General features: G+C 33.8%; 1 protein-coding gene across 1 annotated transcript; it reads right to left on the bottom strand.

The window, feature by feature from the left end:
- Positions 1-1,060: 1,060 nt before the first annotated feature.
- On the bottom strand, positions 1,061-7,768 carry LOC123888217 (alpha-L-arabinofuranosidase 1-like). Its single transcript, XM_045937189.1, has 18 exons — positions 7,592-7,768; positions 6,455-6,661; positions 6,176-6,230; positions 5,792-5,991; positions 5,551-5,672; positions 5,318-5,471; positions 4,624-4,693; positions 4,108-4,253; positions 3,941-3,986; positions 3,793-3,845; positions 3,559-3,703; positions 3,203-3,321; positions 3,038-3,109; positions 2,847-2,950; positions 2,453-2,509; positions 2,120-2,318; positions 1,648-1,794; positions 1,061-1,390 (listed from the first exon to the last, which is right to left on the bottom strand). The coding sequence occupies exons 2-18, from the start codon at positions 6,632-6,634 to the stop codon at positions 1,241-1,243; spliced, it is 2,019 nt and encodes a 672-aa protein (XP_045793145.1). The 5' UTR covers positions 6,635-6,661; positions 7,592-7,768; the 3' UTR covers positions 1,061-1,240.
- Between the last annotated feature and the right edge of the window lie 13,416 nt (positions 7,769-21,184).

Genomic DNA, 21,184 nt, shown 5'->3' with positions numbered 1-21,184 from the left:
CCTTCGTGAACGTTTAGTACAATGCCTAGCATCGTGTCTGTTATGCTTAGATAGTGACGAGAATGATTGGCATATATTTTTTGGTTGTGATGTGAGTAAGCATGTGTGGAATGAAGCTGGCCTTGGAACAATTATCAAGTGGCATGTCCAGACTTTGTGACATTTGCAACTTTGCAAGAACGTAGATGAACAGATTCTGGAATTGCAGCTGTAGTTGCCTGGTATTTGTGGAACCATTGTAACAATTGGGTTTGAAACAGGATTAAGGATTCAGCTAGAGGTGTAGCGATGCAAGCTTTACACTTGATGAACATTGAACGACTGGCTCGCGGTCAACACAGTACAGAAGCGTGCACCAGGAGCTGTTGCTGCGCATAGCAGTCAGCAGGTCCAGCAGATCGTGACTGAACTGAGGTCTGCACCTTACAGATATCAGTGGCAGCGATCAGTTTTAGGGTGGTTGAGATGTAATGTTGATGCAAGTTTTTACGGAAACACATAACATACAAGTTGGGGCTGGTGTATCCGCAATCCTCAAGGTCAATTTGTCGCAGCAGTTTGTAACTATGCTGCACATAAACTTACAGTAGTTGAAGGTGAAGCATTGGCATTGTTGGAGGCAATATGAGAAGCTGCTAGTAGAGGTTGGTCTAATATCATATTTGAAAGTGATTCCAAAACTGTGGTGGATGCTGTTCACACCAATCAAAGTGGCAATTCTGAGGTTAGTTCTATTTTTTCCCCAATTAAGTTGTTATTGATGAATTCCAATTCGAACTTTGAGGTCAAGCTCATTAAGTGACAAGCAAACATGACGGCTCATATTTTAGCTAGGGGTCATGACATGGTCTAGTCGTATTCTCTTTGATTGTATTTCTCATTGTATTAATGAAAAGAGTTAGATTGTATTTCTTTCAAAAGAAAGAGTGTTACATTCATCAAAAAAAAAAGTGTTACTAGAATTTCTCTTAAAAATATTTATGAGTTTCAAGTTTTAAGGGTAGATCCTGGCTTGTTTTGTAACTTCTTAAATATTAACTTAAAGAAAAGGAAAAAGAAATTCACCTTGAAATGCATAAAATTAAACTTAAACCAAACTAGATAATTATTATTTACAGAGAGCATTGTTAAATTACATAACTTTGTAGATAAGCAAATAAGATGATGTTTTTGGTTAGTTGCAACAATTGCAAAGAACCAATTCCATCCTCTTTATTTTTTGGTATAATTTATCATCACTTTAAACAGAAGACCATGATGAAGAATCACTTCCCGGCATCTCCAGATTACTGGATGCTTTCAACAAATCAAGTGATGTGAATGAATGTGGTGGTACTACCACATTCATGTCCTTCCCAACATTTTGAAGTAGACTGTTGATTGGAGCCACCTGTATCAACATTAAAAATAACAAAAAGTATAAGCTATTGTTTCGTCACAACAATTTTTCGTTCACAAATCATCGACGACTAGCCTGTTATGTTTTATTCTTATTAAGCTTAGGAATTGAACTTTGTGTCCGGAGTTTACAACACTCACACACCCTGTGCACAAATTACTTGCACTAGACTCCAGCGGTACTAGCGTGCATATTGAAACATGAGGAAGAAGAAATTGGCTCAATTAAAAATGAGAAGTTTGAGTTACCTTTTTTGGCTGCACGAAAGAGTTCTCATCCATTAAATTTGGAGATGTAAGCACAGTCTTTGATGATCCAGATGACTGCAATGAATTTGGGTCTAATCCGTTGAAAGAAATCTTAAGGTTCACAGTGCTGGCACCGAAGTTCACAGCCTGCAAAAGTTAATTGTTTAAAGGCGACGATGACATTGCTAATGAAAGCATTTACGATTACGACACAACAAATCCATTTATAATTAGTGGACAAAACTTAAGTTCAGTTGTTACTGTTCTCCATTCAGAAATCAACACATTGATTGTGCATAACTTAACCAACTTGCAAAAAGTATGCAATAAATAGTGAGATCAATAAAAAATCATTGTGTAAGACACTTTATGTCCTTAACTATATAAAGGCGATAAAACTTGATTCTCAATTTTAAAAAGTAATATAAGATGACTCAGAAATGTGTAACGGATGCAAAGTTGTTTTCGTTACCTTTATTCGTATGTAAGTTTTCTTATCAGCAGAATTTTCCCAAGTAATTGCTGATGCAATTAGTGAATTTGAAGCAGTCGCTTGAAGTGTTGAATTCAGAAATGTTGCTCCATTTGACTCTGAGAAAAATAACTGCATCCAGTAGCTAGGAGTTCCGTAGTGCTGAAAAGAGTTGAATACGATTGCATCGGGGTTCCACCTAATGAAAGAATTTGACAAAACCTTAGTTGGTCCATCGAGAAGGTACAATTGTGCATAATTTCTTTATCTATTTAAAGGAGCGGGTAAATCAAGATACAGTTAACTTTATAGCTTAAAATCAGACGAAATTACCTCCGATCATTGGCATTTACAAAAAGTGGAGCATAGCTAGCCATATTGACAATATCACTGCACCAAAAAGAAGAAAAAATAAATGAAAATAATGAGAACAATATTTAGCGAACTAGTTGAATATCTCATGCTGATTTAATCATTGTTATGTTTTGTAGCCGGTCGGACATTTTTCTATTAAATACATTATATGCATTATTTAGGGTATGATATATATGCCTAGTATGTTGAGAAGATTAAAATGGTTGTAATTGATGTAGCCTTATGTCATAAAAGTCTCTTCAATATGGTTTTCATATTCGACATGGGAAAAGTGCAAAATTTCAAGGATGGACGGTGTCTACCTCCTATGTAAATTTTTTAATAGAAAAATCTATAAAAAATCTCAGTAAACCTGTTTTTTTCGATTCCAATAAGGAATGCGGCTTCAGCTAGGGCTGCCAAAAGACTTCCTTGCCCGGCATCATTTCCAGTCACCGCATACTCACTTACAAATGCCTGTAAAGTGTTCAACCGGATTGAGCACGAAAGCAAAGATGCCAACAAACAATAAAATAGAAGGGTGTTCAAGAGAGTTCATAAAACCTTTGGACCACTTCGTGTTACTCGATTAAACGCTGTAGCTTTAGAAAACATGTCATTCGCGTTCGTATAAATCTAAAAGGAAGGAAGAAAAAAAGTCAGATAAGATACTACAATTCGATCTATGTGTCTATATCCGAATCGAAAAGCTGTGCTAAGATATATTACATGATAATCATACAGATCAGCAGGGTGATCTAGAGGAGTTGAAGAACCGTCACAGTTTGAGATAATTTGGATATCTGGATAAGCATGTCGTATTGCACTGTAGAATCTCAGGTAGTTTCCTGGTCGTCAAAATATTTAATAGAAAAAGAAGTGGCATCAGATTTCTATGATTCGATTAAATGAAGAAAATCAAAATCCAAAACTTTGCATTAGAAATATCCACTCATTGCATATTAATAATAAACCCAACAGTAGTTTTTGTGCGACATGTTAGCATAAATAATCCGAAGTGTTATGTTATAACAAAGAACAATCACATTTTCTTCTTAAAAATTAAATGAGAAAAACACGCATACCACGATAGTTCTTTTTTCCACAATCCTCGTTTCCAACAGCAACGTATTTTAGGTTAAATGGCTCCGGGTGTCCCATAGCAGCTCTAAGGGAACCCCATTTTGAAGTCGGATCACCTCTCGCAAACTCTAGTCCATCAAGGGCTTCCTGTAAACAACATTTCAATATTCTTAAGCCAACTTTCATTAACAGAAAAAGATAAAGTAATAATAAATAAAAAAAGTGAGATAACATACTTGCACAAAAGGTAAGACGGAGGATGTATCAACTTCGTCATTATGGCTGACACCTACAATGAAACATCTCGATTAGAAAATAAACAAAAATTTACTAATTCAGGTTGTTATAAACAAACTTAGTCCACGGAGATAAACACGAAATTACCATTATTAAATACCCATATTGGTAAAGCGCCCAAATCTTCTGATAGCTGTTCAACAGCAATAATAAATAATATTTATTATTTTACTTGCATGGCACAAATTGAAAGCATTTTAACTAAATACGAACATCAAAATTGTCGAAATCAATATTTGAAAAGAGGAACTTACTTGAAGAAACTCATAATAGCCAAGTCCATCATCAGTCCAATACTTCCATACATCACCGAAGTGTCCCGGTCTCTCCTCCCAAGGTCCAACGGATGCTTTCCAACGAAACGCATTCCTTAAGTAATCTCCTTCGACAAAACAACCCCCTGATGCAATGTAATGTAAAACAACATTCCGAAAAGTTATTTTATCTGTAATTAGATTGCTTTTACACAAACTAGAAGAGTGAACTGGAATTAACATTACTAATGATGCTTAGTGCTTACTTAAACTACAATATGTACTGAAAAATTTAACAATAAGTAGAATGGTTTAAAATTGATTAACTATTTCTTTATTTTATATGCTATCTACCAAGTATTTATGAGTTACAATTAAAATGCAAATTCTGCTTTCACATTCCTATCTATTTTCTACTCTTACAAGTAAGCACGCCACATTGCAGATGCAAGACTAAAGCACATAATTAAGAATTCCAGGTTTGAGATGTCTCAATATGAATCACTTTATGCATACCCGGAAATCTGATAAAACTTGGTTTCATATCTGCCACCATTTGAAAAAGATCATTTCGGAAACCATGTCCCTGTGCAAAATCAAGGATGAATATCTTGTTAATAGGGTGGGGGAGGACAATGCAGTACTACTAACATTGGCATCACATATCATAAGTTAAAGACAATGCAATATTATTTCGATAACATTATTTATATCACAAATATTAAAAGATATGTAATCACCGCAATGTACGAAGGCTAATTACGGTATATTTAAGGATGATGTGTATATAAAAATATATATAGAAAGAAAATGCTAATTAACAATCACTTTCTGATGGAACAAATAATTCACCCTCCCTACCCTTACCACCCAGTGTTATCGAATACTGGCCATGGCGGATTTTGGCCTCTTCGATATGGTAAATATTGGCCGATATGGTAAGTTTTTCCACCATAATCCGCTCTTGTGGCACCACAAAACGGCTGTTTGTGTGAGATTTTGGCTCTCCGCTATCGACAACACTGTTACCAATTTTACTATTATTGAGAAACATAAATGCTAATTATTGAGAATCTATTACAACAACTAGCACGTGTGAATACTAATCTTTTTTATCAAATTTTCAAAGAAAATTTGATATCTGTTAATTATTAGGCTCAAAACATTATCTTATATGGTAAAAGTAATCAAATTCAAGGTATAGGCCAACCTTATATGTGTCCAATGGCATAGCAGACACTTGGTCCAACCATACCACACCCTTTGTGGTTGTAGTTAATTGAAGTCTTGAGTTTCCATTTGTTGCCTTGGCCTCCAATACAGTCTCCACCTTCGTCCAGTTTGAAAAATCGGATGCAGAACCCCTGCAAGGTCAACTATTAGTACTAATCATAGATAACTTTTACGCGTCAAATCTCTATAGCACATAAAAGTGGATCTCACGTGATCACAGTTGAAGCCAAGTTTCCCACACCGTTAGATCCGGTCAATGAAACTGTTAGATTAAGTGCTCCTGATGAACGAGCGTAGAATACAACTTTGTATTTCTTCCCTTGCTCAATATTCTGAAAGATCACCAAATAAGGATCAAACAAAATTCATAACCTAATGATTGAAACTAAATGACAGCACAGACTTTGTGAATTTAAGATCAAATTGATGTAAGGGTATTAATTAGTCTCACCATGCCCCAGAAACCAGGGTTATAAACGCCAACGCCATCAGCAGGGCAAGTACTGTCACATAACACCTCCAATCGAAGTGCAACCTTATTACGTTCAAAGATAGATGTACGATCAGTTTCAACATTAATATATGTTTCATTTCCAATTATTGACCAAGGATCAATATTTGAAGGAGTGTTAGGGCCGCCAGCTTCAAATCCTGAAACAAGAATTCTTGATGTTTCAGTTATATTAGAAAATGCCTATCAATAACGAACACCATGATAAACAATAAAACATTCATTTATTCATATATATAAAACACCCTAAGCCTCTAAAATATCGCGGAGAAACCTTCTAGTGAAAGTTTAGTCATTTAAAATCTTAGAGAATATGAAAATGACCTCTGTTGCTCACAAGCTCAGCCCACAATCCACCAGCTCCAGCATGATTGATCTCCTGTAGATCAAAATCAAATTCAAGAATTTCATTATTTTCTGCTGTTTCAATGGTGGACGCATCGTTGATTCTAGTATAAACATGCACACCTATAATTAAAGATAATTATCTAGAAACTAAGATAATATTGTATAGCTTTTAGAATAAGATAATAACTGAGTTCATAAACCATGTCAATTAATTAACAATATTTGGTCAATTGCAAGATACACATTCATCCTCACCTCAAAGAATATTCCAAAAAGTGTATCCGGTATTCGCCTTCCGGATGCTAGGGAAGCATTTACAGTTAGTGTCGCGTTCAGATCAGCGTGCACTTTAACATCAAAACTTTGGACTATAAGGCAAACCACTATGAACAATTGCAGCATAAAAACACACCATGAGTCCTTGGAGAAACCCATTTTTTCTCTTCACAACATTCAATCTATCTGCACTCACAACAATAAAATGTAATTGAAATTAATAGGAATACTAAACAGTTATATATAGCAGAAATAGAAATAAACCAACACAAAATACAACAGAATTTATGTAATCAAATTTGAACAAAAAAGGAAACATATGTTACAAGTTAACTAACAAAACTGTACTATGTGCCACCCCACCACCGCTTGATCTTATAATATGACAATAATAACCGACCCCATTTTCTATTTTCAGCTAAAATTGATGAAATTCCGGTTACAAGATACAGGTTTAAATATAATTTTATTCCATGCAAATATAACACTTTTTTGTTTGGTTCAGTCCTACAAACTGTTGTTTTTAATCCATAACACCACTGTATTGAGCTATTTAGCGTGATTGTATAATTTTTATTTTTGTTTTCACCACCAGTATCCGGCCCACTGGACCGCCTAACCTGATTTTGGGGTCAGTTCTCAAGTGGTTCCAGGCTTTCAGCCCCCTTCTGATCGCAGTCGCGGGGATCGAACCGTGGTCTCCCTACCAAGTCCAGTGTCAATCACCGGACCAACTACCAATTGGTGGCGTGATTATATAATTATAATGGCCACGTATAACACCAGAACTAAAAGCAGGACTGAATCCAAACAAAAAAACTTACAAGACTAAAACCAAGATACACTATAATTGTAGGACTAACATCATAATTAAACCTAAAAAAATTGATAATTTAGTAATTTAACGAACTGTTTTAAGTCAACTTTAATGGAAAAATTGATCAAAATGTGTATGATTAAATTAATCAATAATAACAGTAAACAGAAAACACAAAATATGAATCAGTCAACAACATGATCAAACAAAGAAACAACAGTTCTTCTCAATTTCTGATACACGAAAAAATTAACAAAAACATAAAAATTAAAACTGTTGATAAGCAGAAAGAGACTCACATGTTTGTATGTATATTAATTATGAGCTGAAAAAGTGAGTGAAGAATTGATTATTTTTATAGAGTAAGGGGATTGAATAAGTCTGAAAAATGAAGCAAATGATAGAGTGATGTTGGTATTGGATTTGGCTTTGCTTCGAAGGTTTGTTGAAAAGTGAAGTGAATTGTGAATGAATGAATGAAGTGTAGTACTAGTGAATGATGATGAGAATGGGTTTGTTTTAAGATTTTGTTTAACTTTGTTTTGTGTGTCTTTGGAGGAGTGTGTGGGACCTACTTTTGTTCTGTTTTTTGCCGTCTGGCTTTGACGCAATCTTATTTCTGCGTGTCAGATAAGTACACCATAAAAATTATTTTTTGGTTACATATGATATGATATCATAAAAATTATTTGTGTTTTACCAAAAGAAAAAAAAATATTAATTGTGTTTTTATTATTTTTAGTAGCTCGGTAGCTAGAAATTTCGCACTTAAAATAGATTAGTTGGGTGTCCAGGTTCGAACTTTGACGCTTGCATATAAAGTGTGATGTCCCTATCAACTGAGTTAAATTCAACTGAAATAAAAATATTGTGTTTTTTTCCCTTTATCATGAGTTTTGTTTTAGAACAACGTTATATAATATGGGTCTTGCTAATGAGTGTCTTCGAGACACTTTTTAAGCATTCTATTTATAAAAAAAATTATTCAAAAAATTAAACACTACAACTTCCAATACGTTGATTTTACGTATTCCCATAAAAATTCTACAAAAACTTGCTAACATGTACTCTTAAGATATTCTATATTGACTACACGATTTTAAAACGAATGTTTAAAAGAAGCAATAGTTTAACTTTTAAAAATTGAGTGCACGACTTTTAAAACAAATTTTTTTATTTTTTTTAACAAGTCAAAATGAAATAAATATATAAAAGAATCTCTTTAGCACAAGATGTGCTAAAAGAGACGAAATAATGTTACAAGAGAGTCACAATACAAGAAACAAAAAAATCATACAAGACTCAAATAAAGCATAGAACTAGACCACCAACTATGACAGTTTAAATCTAAAGTGTTACTCGTCGCTTTCAACTAGCTATAGGAAAAAGTTTTGATCTTGTCCAACATCTGATGTAGAGAATTTGTTGAGCCGCTAAACAATATGTGGTTACGTTCATTCCACACAACCCACACACAAGCAAGCTATATGAGTTGCATGAAAGAACGCCGAGCTCAGAGACCACCCACTGATGTAGTGAATTGAACAAAATGATCTCAAAGGATATGAGTTGTGCCTTAATTAAGGGTACACATTAGTTTTCTCCTTATAAAAAATAGTAAGGGAAAGAAATTGTCTATCATGTGAAATTATCCATCACATTTGTTGAAATGAAAATTATTCATCACAATCTTCGAGTCGAGTTCAAACTCAACACAAGTCCCAAATTCAATTCATGCACCCAATCAAGAACTACAAGTCGGCCTCATTCCTAACATTTTATGGGTCCTAGCCTAGGCAAACTGCGAGTAAAATAACTTATTTCATTTAATGTTGATCAAATACATCATGGATACCTTTATGTTAGATGTTTATATAAAGTTAGCCTTTTAAGTACTCCATCATTTTCAAAATGTAAGTCACCTTCGGCAAATTACACAAATTAAGAAATGTAATTAATGTTGTATGAAAAAGAGAAATTATGAGTTAGTTTACAAAATTATTCTTCATTAATGATATAGGAAAGATAAATTGAAGAGTTGAAAGAAGAGAGAGTAATAAATAGTGAAGGGTATAATAGGAAAACTAGCATTAAATGCTTCATTGGTAATTTAAAGTGACTTATAATTTGGTACAAATTTTTTCCCAAAGTGACTTACAATTTGAAACGAATGGAGTACTATTTTATTTAACAAATTGGTTGTTCAAGTCATAAAATGCAAAAATAAATAAATAAAATATAAGTAGTCATTTAAGGTTAACTTTAAAACTAGTGGTCGGTCCTCTTGAATTATTTGGTGTTTGGATCAAATTCGGATTAGTTGGTCATTGAGCCGTTCAGAAAAAGAAAATAAAAGAAAAAAGTGGTCATTTAATGTTACATTTTTAAGAGAAATAGTTGCCTATTTACTCATGTTTGTGAGATTACCTTTTCAATAATCAATAAATAATGAAAAATACAACACTATAATTGAAACTTACAAGAAATTAAAGTGTGAGAGAAATTCGTACGTACTCTTAGCGCATTCTATAATTGTTGAGTGTGCAGTCAATCATGCATACAAAAGTGTACTTTCATTAATAATTTTTTAAATTTATGTTCATTCTTCTATTCTATATATAGTTATAAAATCGTACAAAATAGGGAAAGGATCTTCTTTGAGATTGCAAGTGATACTAATCCATCAAAAAAGATTACGACAATATAGTACTATTGTGTAACCATAAAGGATTGTTTTTATTGCTTTGAAGGTATGTATCTGAAACTTGTACAGACTCATAAAGCTTGAAGATATGTACCAAAAATAGCTTGAAGATAGATATTCCAACTATATGATGAATTTCTCCTTAGATTATTTAAATTTAAAAGTTAGATGTTTTATATTTTAAAAATTAAAAAAATTAGCTTTAAATTTAGATTATCTAATTTTAATCAGATGACTCTGATGCATTAATTATATCATAATCGACTGCACTCGATCCATTTCAATGATAATGGCATATGAACAAGAAAAGACCGAGATAGATGCGACTCATGCGAGTATGATATGATGATTTGACTTTTAGCTATATATATGCCTCTCATTTAATTCTTGTGATTCAAATTGGTGTGCTTATCCACAATTGGTGATATGTGACATCACTGTATCTTCAATTAAATTATTATTTGTTGTTTTTTTATGAATTTAATTTATATACACGTAAAATTATTTTACACATGCATTCAATAATAATATACTAACATAGTATTCCTTCAAAAAAATATACTAACATAGTATCATGTATTGTGTTTAATAATACATGACGTGTCACATTCATTAAATGATATGACAACACATCATTGGATACATGTGTAAAAAAAATTTTACATTGATAGTCACAACAATTAAACTATTTTTTAATTATAAGTAGGATTAAATAAAGTTTTGATTCTTATAAATATTTCGAATTTTGTTTTTAGTTTTTATAAACAAAAATTAGTAATTTTTGGTCTATCAAATATTTTCTACCGCAACTTTTATAGTTCCTATTTTTAAATCAACTTTTGTATATTTTCACATTTTTGAATAATTTTTTATATTCATATCTATAATATTATAATAACTTCTCCCACAAAAATTTATAATTTTTTAAGCATAAGAAATTAAAAAAATTATATTTAATTCATTCATTGTTAAAAAAATTAAACTTTTACAAGAGAGATTCTTATAATGTACTCCGTACTAAACAAGATCGGGAAAAAATAATTTAAAATTTCAAATGAATACGCAAGTTGACTGAAATGTAGAGAAAAAAATTATGATAGAAAATATTTAAGAGACAAAAACTTAATGAAATTTTTTATAGAAAATAAAAACAAAATTTAAAATATTTACAGAAACTAAAAATATATTTATTTCTAAATTATAATTATTTTTAAAGTTTTTGTGTTACACCGTAGCTCCAATTGATAAAATATTGTGGTGACATTTGGTGTGTTTATCAAAAAATGTGAGTTTGAATTTAACTAATAATATCAAATAAAAAATGAAACATAATTCTTTAAAAATTTAAAGTTTGTCATTTTCTATACAAATTCCAAAATAAATCTTTTATATTTGTTTACTTGTATTCTTAAAATACTTGTTAACAAGACTTTATAAATTAATGCAGGCAATTGACAAGTAGTCTTCGTGAACTTAATTCAGTTGATAGAGACATAATATTTTATATGCACGAGCTGAAGTTCGAGCTCCAGACATCTCACTTATTCAATTTAAAGGTAGAATTACAGTCACTAAGCTATCTGACAAAAAAAAATACCGACAAGCAAGATAACAAATTTCTTTTATATAGTTAAATTTTTTCATTTGTATCATAAGTGTAATTTAGTTGGTAGCTATTAAGGACATTATAAAAAAGATTTGGAGTTCGAACTTCGAATTATCTACTTCACCGTATTAAAATTAATGTGTCAACTACTACGCTAGTCGAAGAAAAGAAACTCATTTGTGCCGAAACATGCAATGGCAAAATATTTATTTATACATTTTCAATTGATTTTTTTTTTTCTACTTTTGAAAGAAAGAGGATCTTGCAGTTGGATCAAAAGACATAGCAATGTTGGACAACTTGAAATGATGAGAGATAGATATATAACACACAACATTTCAAGTTTTCAATACTCAAATAGACAATTGAGTTATATGAGAGATATAACATGTTCCTTGCAAGAGATGAAGGTGTAAAATAATTTTGTTTCTACATCCAATAAAAACTTATGATATTATCACTAAAGCATATATATTTTTTTACAGAACACTAAAGTTTCCTAATTTAAAAATTAACCGCAAAATATTGAATTATTATTGAACATTAGAATAAAACTATTTTGCTACATTGTAGTTAATATTAGCAATTACTAAGCCACTAAAAAAAATCTTACATTGTAGTTAGTAACTATTACTGGATCTCCTTAACCAAAAAACTGGATCTCTTGTATCTCTAACTTTGGGCCTAAATTGCTATGAGGTTTGTCCAAAATTGAGGGTTTGTTGTGAACTGACCGTGAAATTATGGTCCCTCTTAATGCTTGTAATTTTTTATAGATGATTTGCGGTGATGTCTTATTGTCAAATAATATAACTAACAGTATGGTTTACTTTTGTGCATTCTTAATATAGTGGTAGTCAGAGTTGTCTAAATCAAGTGTTAATTCAGTAAAATCGTGTTAACTTGTAAAAAAAAATCGAATTTAAACGATTTAATTCGTAATGAAATTGGTAAAATTGAGGTAACTCGTGCGAGTTTACAAGTCGATTTCATCTAGAAAAAATGAATTGAGATAAAAACTCAAGCTTGACAATTTTGGTTGTAGTAACACACTAGCCGCCTCTCCCCTTCATATCTTTAACCCTAATTTCATCTTCTTCATCCACAAAGAAGAATGGTTTAGGTCAATTTTTGACCTGTTGTATTAGTTTCTTGTTTTGGTGCGTCCACTACAAGAATACATTGATTTTTCGACGGATTCAATATTCACTTACTGGCCTTTTAGCCGCCGATAAGTTTGTGGCCGTCTAAGCCGCCGCAAAATGAAGAAAAACGGCCACAAAATTAAAATATATTATTTCTTGTACGAGCTGGCCACTTACCGACGGCCTAAACCGCCGCAAAATGCATAGAAAACTAGTGGAGATAGTAAGAGAACTTAGTGACGGTTTTGACCGCCGAAAAATCATAGAAATTTAAAAAAAAATCAGTAATTGACCCTACACTGCAAGTTGGCCACACGATAACAAAAATAAACCCCTACACACATACACATAGAGAGAACACCCACCAACAGGAAAATGCATAGAGAGAAACCAACAAGAAAACCAACAATAGCAATTTACACAAAATAGAAACCAACAACAGCAAAAAGAACAGAACACCACCACAAGAGAAAATCTGGGCAAAAAAATCAATAGATCTGAGAAAAACGAAAACAACTAGAAGCCTAGAACAACAAGTTAATCCCAAAAAACTCTCACTTGATTGTCCCAATCAACAAAAAAAGTAGATCTAAGAAGCACACACTGATGGTGAAAAAAATAGGGGGCAAAAGAACAATTGATTATTTCTAAGTTTTGCATCAAGATTTATTTTGATTTGTGGGTTTTAAGAAAATAGTAGGACATCGATGATGATTTCTGTTAAGAATATAAATAGTTAGTTAATCAACTAGAGTTAGTTGATAGGTTACCAAGTTGGTTAAGAAGTTAGAAAGTTAGTTAGGGAGTTAGTTACTCCTAGGGGTGCTCGCGGTTCAGTTTGGATCGGTTATGAGACAAAAAGTCATCTGATCCAAAGAGAAAAGAGCATGCGGTTTGGTTCGGTTTTGGATGACTAAAAAAAAAATCCGATCCAATCAAATCCAATTTCATGCAGTTTACTTCGGTTCGGTTAATTCGATTTTATTCGGTTTTTAAATAAACAATACATAAATTACTTCAAATATAAAAAATAATTCCATAACAAAACAAAATCAGTAAATTTTCATAACAAAGTTCCAACTTGATAAAACAAAAAAGTTCCCATAACAAAGTTGAAGCATAACAGTTCTAAATTGATAAAACAAAAACAATACACTCTAAAAATTGAAGAGCTATAATGACTAAACAAATTCAGTAAATTCCAAAAAACTTCAATAGAGATACGCAAAACAAAGTCTTCAACTCTTCATCATTCTTTCTAATTAGCCTGCATAAAAAAAAAAAAAACTACTCAGAATTCTTTCTTATTTGAATGAAAATATATCCTCAGATACAACAACTAATCAGAATATTTTGTATCTTATTTGAATGAATATTTTGAAAACACACGAGCTATAATGATCATACCATATCAAGAGTAGCTCCAAGTGTAGCAACTAATCAGAATCATTGTCAGATACATCTTCATTCAATTGTGGGATTGGAGCAAGTTCTACAAAAGTATACCATATAATAAAAACAAAGTTAGATACTAACCAATATGAATGAATAACAAAGTTAGACAAAAACAATAATACAAATTATATGTAATTTACCTAATTCCATATGTTCTAACTCCTCCACAAGCTCTTCAATATCTACCGACACTTGAGAGGATCTACACCAATTTTGTGTACAAATTAAAGCTTCAATTGTCTTTGGCGAAAGAGAGCTTCTATAATTATTAAGTACTCTACCTCCGGTAGAGAAAGCGAACTCCGAAGCAACAGTAGAGAGAGGAATGGCCAATATATCTCTAGCCATTTGACCAAGAATAGGATACTTGGTGGAATTCACCTTCCACCAGTTCATGATATCAAAACCAAGACTTTTCTTCTCCAAATTTTCCATGAGATACCAATCCACTTCATTTTTCTGCATGTTGTCATTAAGATCCGTGTCCATCTGAACCTCCGCAGCAAATGCATCCTTTGGTGCTTTAAGTTCTACCAATTCCACTTCATTAGATTGAGAGGAATGTGTAGGATTTTCAGTTTGTCCTTTACCAACAAAAATCCTATAACTATCAAATATTTTGTTAATGTCTCCTCTGTTTTTGTATACAAAGAATCGGCAACATCCTTCACATATGCCTTGTTCAAGCCCCACCTAACAAACCTCATCTTATGTCGAGGATCAAGCACAACAGCAACAAAGAAAAACATATTCGTATTTTTAACATCCCCCCAATATTTTTCATATTTAGCTTTCATATCTTCAGCCATATTTCCAAGCAAATTGTCTGAACTCTTCAATTCTATCCACCCCTTGAATGTAGTCAATATCATAATGTGTTCATTGAAATATTGAGAAGAGGTTACAAAAGTGGAACCTGACACCTTGTTAGTGATATCAAAAAATATTTTCAAAAAATTAACAAAAGATCTTGCATTATCCCAATCCACATTATTTGGACAACCATCTTGCATCAACACAAAATCAGCATACTTATCACTCAATCTCTTAAATGCCTTCTGAAACTTCAATGCACTTTCCAGCATAATATATGTGGAGTTCCACCTAGTGGAAATATCCAACTTAACAATTGACTTTTCTTGTATCCTAGCTTCCTTAATGCAAGTTTTAAACCTTTCCAAACGACCCAGAGATTTACGAACATAGTTAACAGCATTCTTAATCTTTCTAATTGAAGAATGATAGTCTTTTAGACCATCTTGGACCACAAGATTTAGAATATGTGCACAACAATGAACATGCATATATTCCCTTTCAATGGATGTGAATTCCAATCACTTATTGTATTTTTCAAGTAAGTGATGGCGACATCATTGGAACAAGCATTATGAACCGTTACGGTGAAAATTTTACATATCAGCCATTCCTCCAAACACTTTTCAATTTTTTTGCCAATGGTCAATCCTTTGTGATCCACAATTGGACAAAAATTAAGAATTCTTTTATGCATTTTCCAATCATGATCGATGAAATGTGCAGTAAGACAAAGATAACTCAAATTTTGCACAGAAGTCCAACAATCAGTTGTAAGACAAATAGATTGATTTGTTGTATTAAACACACTCTTTAACTTATGTTTCTCACTTGTGTACAAGTCCCAACAATCTCTAGCAACTGTCATCCTTTTTGGAATTGTGAGTTTAGGTTGCACAACACTCATGAAATAAAGAAATCCCTCACCCTCAACAAACTTAAAAGGCAACTCATCAACAATTATCATCCTAGCTAAAGCTTTCCTACATGCCTCAGCATCAAAATGGACACCGGTAAGAACACTACCATCAAAATGGACAAGAGTTTGTTGAGTGGGATCAAGAGACTGTTTGGGAAACTTCTGACATTGGCGCAACAAATGGTTTCTCAAATTACTAGTGCCATTTTTATTTGAATCAGCAGCATGTGTTGTACCACGCCAGTTACACTTAGCTCTTGAGCCTATTTTTGTAAAATGTTTCCAAGTCCAGGACCTAGGTTTAATAGGTTTTCGGTTACCTGTATCTCCAACTTCAACATTGGTATCATTGGTTGTGGGCAATGTTGATGCGTCTACAACTTTCCTTTTCTTCTTAGAATTTTCTTCAACATTGTTGACTTCATTAGTTTGCACCAATGGGGGTGGGGGTTCAAGTGTTTGAACCTGCAAAATAGGAAGCAGAGAATAAACATATTGTAGAATGGATTAAAAAATATGTCCTTATAAACTAATAAAATAGTAATAGAAAAAAACACAAACACGGAAACATATCAACACACAAAGGCCTAAAACTCAACAAAAGCAAAATAGTAAACTCAGATTAAAAGACCATTATCAACTCCCTAAAATAAACTTATAAATGATTAAAAAAAAAGTTTATACCTCTGGCTCTGCGGGTCTGCTAAAATTTGAACCAACAAGATCAGAAGACTTTACTTGGCTCATTCCTTTAATTAAATAATAGTCGCAAGAGTGAAGGAAGAGAAAATAGGGTTTGAGACTTTGAGTTTGAGGGAGGCAGCAATTAAACAATAGTCGCAAGAGTGAAGGAGGAGAAAATAGGGTTTCAGACTTAAATAGAGTCATCATAGCCTTCATAGGGAGATGAAACGAGAGAATTGAAAAGGCTAGAGAGAGTGGGAACCGGGAAGACTAAACACAGCCTCTAGGTACGCGTATTGTTCTAGAAAATAAGAACTTCTAGTTTAATGCCTTAAATATAGGGAAATACGTGTTTTTTATTATATATACTTCGGTTTGGTTTGGTTTGGATCGGTTCGGTTATCATGTAGCCAACCAAAAAATGAACCGAAACGATCGGTTATGCAGTTCAGCAATCCAAATACATAAAAAAAAATCGGTTTTTTTCGGTTTTCGGTTTTTTCGGTTCGGTTTTTTTTGGATTGGATTGGATCTGAGCACCCTAGTTACTCCAAATAGTCTTATAAATAAGTTACTCCATTGTACATTTTATTCATTCTTTTATCAATCTACATTCATTCAATATGAATTCTTATGGGTATTTTCCTCATGAATACTCTTATGCACTCTATCTTGCTGACATCTATGATCTTTATCCCTTCGATTCCATGATTCATAACATGGTATCAGAGCGATACCCGAGGGATGAAGATGAAGATTGTACTTCCGATTACGATTTTGAAAGTTGCGAAGAAGATGAATCCGTCGATGTTGCAATTCTCAACACTTCTACTCAAGATCAGGAATTTTCAACTTCGCAAGATTCAATCCTTTTTGGCAGCTTCGCAAGTCCAATAGTTCCAATTTCTATTCCTTCGATTGCATCAGATTTTGTTGGTTTCTTGTAACGACCCATTTTTCGTATTCGTATATTTTATTAAATGTATTTCATTTATTAATTGGCTTTTATTATCTTAGTGAGCGACGAATAATTATTTAGCCGAACGTAAGTTATTAGACGCGAGAACCTTTGTTTTGGGCTTAGGGGCGTGAGAGGCAATGGGCCTAAGCCAATTGGGCTTGGTTCATGACCATAGAAAGAGTATAAGTAGCAAGTCCAACATATGAATAGTTTCACAATTCATTTCTTTGAGTTTTGAGTGAGTAGAGCAAGAGCAAAACCATAGAGCTAAGCTAGGGTTTGATCAAGAGAGAAAGCTTGAGCAAGAGAAGGCTTGGATCATCATCTTTGCTTAAGGTAAGAGATTAGAACTCATGATTCTTGAGTGGCAAGGAGAGGGGAGATTGTCTATGTCTCCGTTCCCGAACTCTCCCACTCAATTTCTTTTAGACTGTGATTAAGCTTTTGTATGTGAGTATGATGTTCTTCATCATCACTTTGTATGTGTTAATCACTAGCTTGATTCCATGATAAATATGTATGTGTTTGGATCATTTTTGGAAAGTTGTGAAAGTTACTTAAACCCAAGAAATTGCCATGATTTTGATTATTAGAGGTATTTGGATGTTTGGGAGGGATGATTAATGTTCCTTGATACCATATATGTTTGGAATGGCTGTTTATATGAATTTATAACATGTTTGGATGAATTTTTGAGTTGATTTGAGGTTAAACCGCCTTAGATAACTCAAGAACAGATTTTCTTTCTGGTGTAGTTCGCTGAGCGAACAGGAGTTCGCTACAGCGAATAAGTTCGCTACGAGTTCGCTACCTGTTCGCCATGTACCTGTAATCCTCTGATGTAGTTCGCTACAGCGAATTGAGATTCGCTTAGCGAATGAGTTCGCTACCTGTTCGCTATGGATTCGCTTAGCGAACAGTACTGAACCTGCAACTTTTGTTAATGTTTATAAGTGTATTCAGGCACTTGTAACATGGTTTAAGGGTATCCTTACATGATTGTTGATACATGTTGATACTGTTAATGCTTATTGTTAATCGTTATATGATTGATAAACGTGTATGCAATAAGTTGTAGCTTAATGTGAGCAATGTTATGATTTGGCATTAATTTGTAATGTTAAGTGAATGTGTTTGAATTGTGTTTCCGCATTCATAATGAGTAGCTTCGAGCTAGAAATATCATATTGATGATATGTGCAAACATACATGCATTCATGTATATATATGTTGAAATTGGAAACTTGGGTTCCAATAGATTTAAATGGATTTTTGAGTCCATAAGGAAGCCGAGGATCGGATTAGATGAATCCATAAGATCTAGAGCTGCTATCCAGCAGGATATAAAACTGTTTAACTTATCCATGAGGGATATGAAGGTTTGGTAAGTTCCGAACAATCCGGCAAGATGTAAAACTGTTTAACTTATCCATGAGGGGTAAAAGGCAATTGGTACCACATGCATTAGTCGTGTCTAGGGATGACATGACATAGAATGATTGGCATTAGATACATTAGGGTAAATGCGCATATATTTGATAAATGGTATGTGACATTATCTGATTGAACTGTGCTAAACTTTATTAATTGATAACTGTTTGGTGCGATGTTTTGTCATGAGTTAGAATATGTATGATGTAGTTTGAAAGTGTAAGACCTTTCTTATGCTCGTATGATATGCGGTTATGTTTTCTAACTCTCTGCTTTGTGTTATTTGCTGGACCTTTGGGGGTTCAGATATTCAGGCTGAGGACGGTGCCGACATTTAGACTGCGGTTTTAGCGTGGTGTTGAAGTACCTTTTGGTGAGGAGACTTAGAATAGATTACTCCTCTTAGTACTAGCTTTTGACTAGAGTTTGTAAATAGTAAATGCTCTGGTAATGTAACATCGAGTCGGGGTTTACGCTTGGATTTCATCGTATATCGGTGTTACCTTTTGATATGCTAGTTCTTGTATAAGTGACATCCTTAGGGATGAATATGGCTTATGTATATATATATGTATATATATGCATGCTTGGTTTGATTGGAATCCGCTGTTGCTTTTCATGTTAAATTTCATGATGCTCTGTGTGTATGCTTGTGTTTTAATTACCGCGTGGCACTCTGCCTTTACACTTGTTGAAAAGTTTTTAAAATTACGTTTTTAAGGGTAGTATGGGTTAGGGTGTTACAATAGTGGTATCAGAGCAGGTCGGTTCGTGTGAACCAATTAGGACTTTTCTTTTCCCCGTATGAGCATGTGTAGGGAACACTGTTAGTACTTTCTAACGTCTAGTTGTGATTCGTTCAGGAATCATGGCTGCTGCGAGAACAAATGCTCAGATTGCGGAAGCTTTGGCCGCACTCACCAACATTGTGGTTAGAGATCATCAACCTGGAAGAGAGGTAGAGATGAGGTTGGAACGGTTCATGAAGCAGAAACCGCCAACATTTATCGGAGGTTACAACCCGGATGGAGCTCACAAGTGGCTGGAGGAACTTGAGATAATTTTTGAAGCAATGGATTGTTCCGAGGAAGGGAAGACAACCCTTGGAACATATGTGTTGCGTGAGGAGGCGAATGTGTGGTGGAAGAATGCTAAGTTGAGGCTAGGACCCGGTGGTATGGCTATACCATGGGCAATGTTTAAAAGAGAATTTTTGGTTAAGTATTTTCCTGTGGATGTGAAGAATAAGAAGGTGGTGGAATTCATGGAACTGAAGCAGGGAAATATGACGGTAGCTGACTATGCCGTCAAGTTTGAGACCTTGTGTGCGTTTAGTCCGCATTACAACACTTTGGAAGCGGAGAACGACAAGTGTGTGAAGTTTGAAAGTGGTCTACGTCCAGACATTAAGCATATGATTGGATTTTCACAGATAAGGGATTTTGCGACCCTTGTGAACAAGAGTAGGATCTGTGATGAAGATGGTATGGCAAAGGTGAACTACTACAAAGCTGTGAACGACCGAAAAGGGAAAGGACAAGAGCGCGGAAAACCTTATGATAACCGCGGTAGGGGTAATACAAGTGGTGGTAAGAAACCGAATAATGGGAATTGTTACAAATGTGGAGAGAGGGGTCATATGTCGTATGATTGCCTGAAGAAATTGGACAAGTGTTTGAATTGTGGGAAGTTAGGCCACAAAGCTGAAGTGTGTAGGACAAGAGTGTTTTGTTTCAACTGTGGTGAGGAGGGCCACAAGAGTATAATCTGCAAGAAGCCCAAGAAGGTGATGGGCAAGGTGTTTGCTTTGAGTGGAGAGGATGCTAGCCTTGAGGACAATCTCATTAGAGGTACGTGTTTCATCTATGACACTCCTTTAATTGCGATTATAGATACGGGAGCGACACATTCTTTTATTTCTTTGGATTGTGCGAAGCGTCTTAGTATTCCTTTAACGGATATGATGGGTAGGATGGAAATAGAAACTCCTGCTAATGGTTCAGTGATTACCCGACAAGTATGTCGTAACTGCCCCGTAACCATTTTCGGTAGGCATTTTGGTATGGATTTAGTGTGTATTCCACTTAGTGGTATGGATGTAATTTTTGGTATGAATTGGTTAATCTTCAACCGAATTCATATCAACTGTCGTGAGAAGGCCGTTGTTTTTCCGA

This window comes from Trifolium pratense, linkage group LG6 (assembly GCF_020283565.1).
Source record: "Trifolium pratense cultivar HEN17-A07 linkage group LG6, ARS_RC_1.1, whole genome shotgun sequence".
In the NCBI taxonomy this organism is placed as follows: domain Eukaryota; kingdom Viridiplantae; phylum Streptophyta; class Magnoliopsida; order Fabales; family Fabaceae; genus Trifolium; species Trifolium pratense.
Note: the sequence above shows the minus strand (reverse complement) of the source record. Positions and strands in the feature narration are given on the sequence as shown.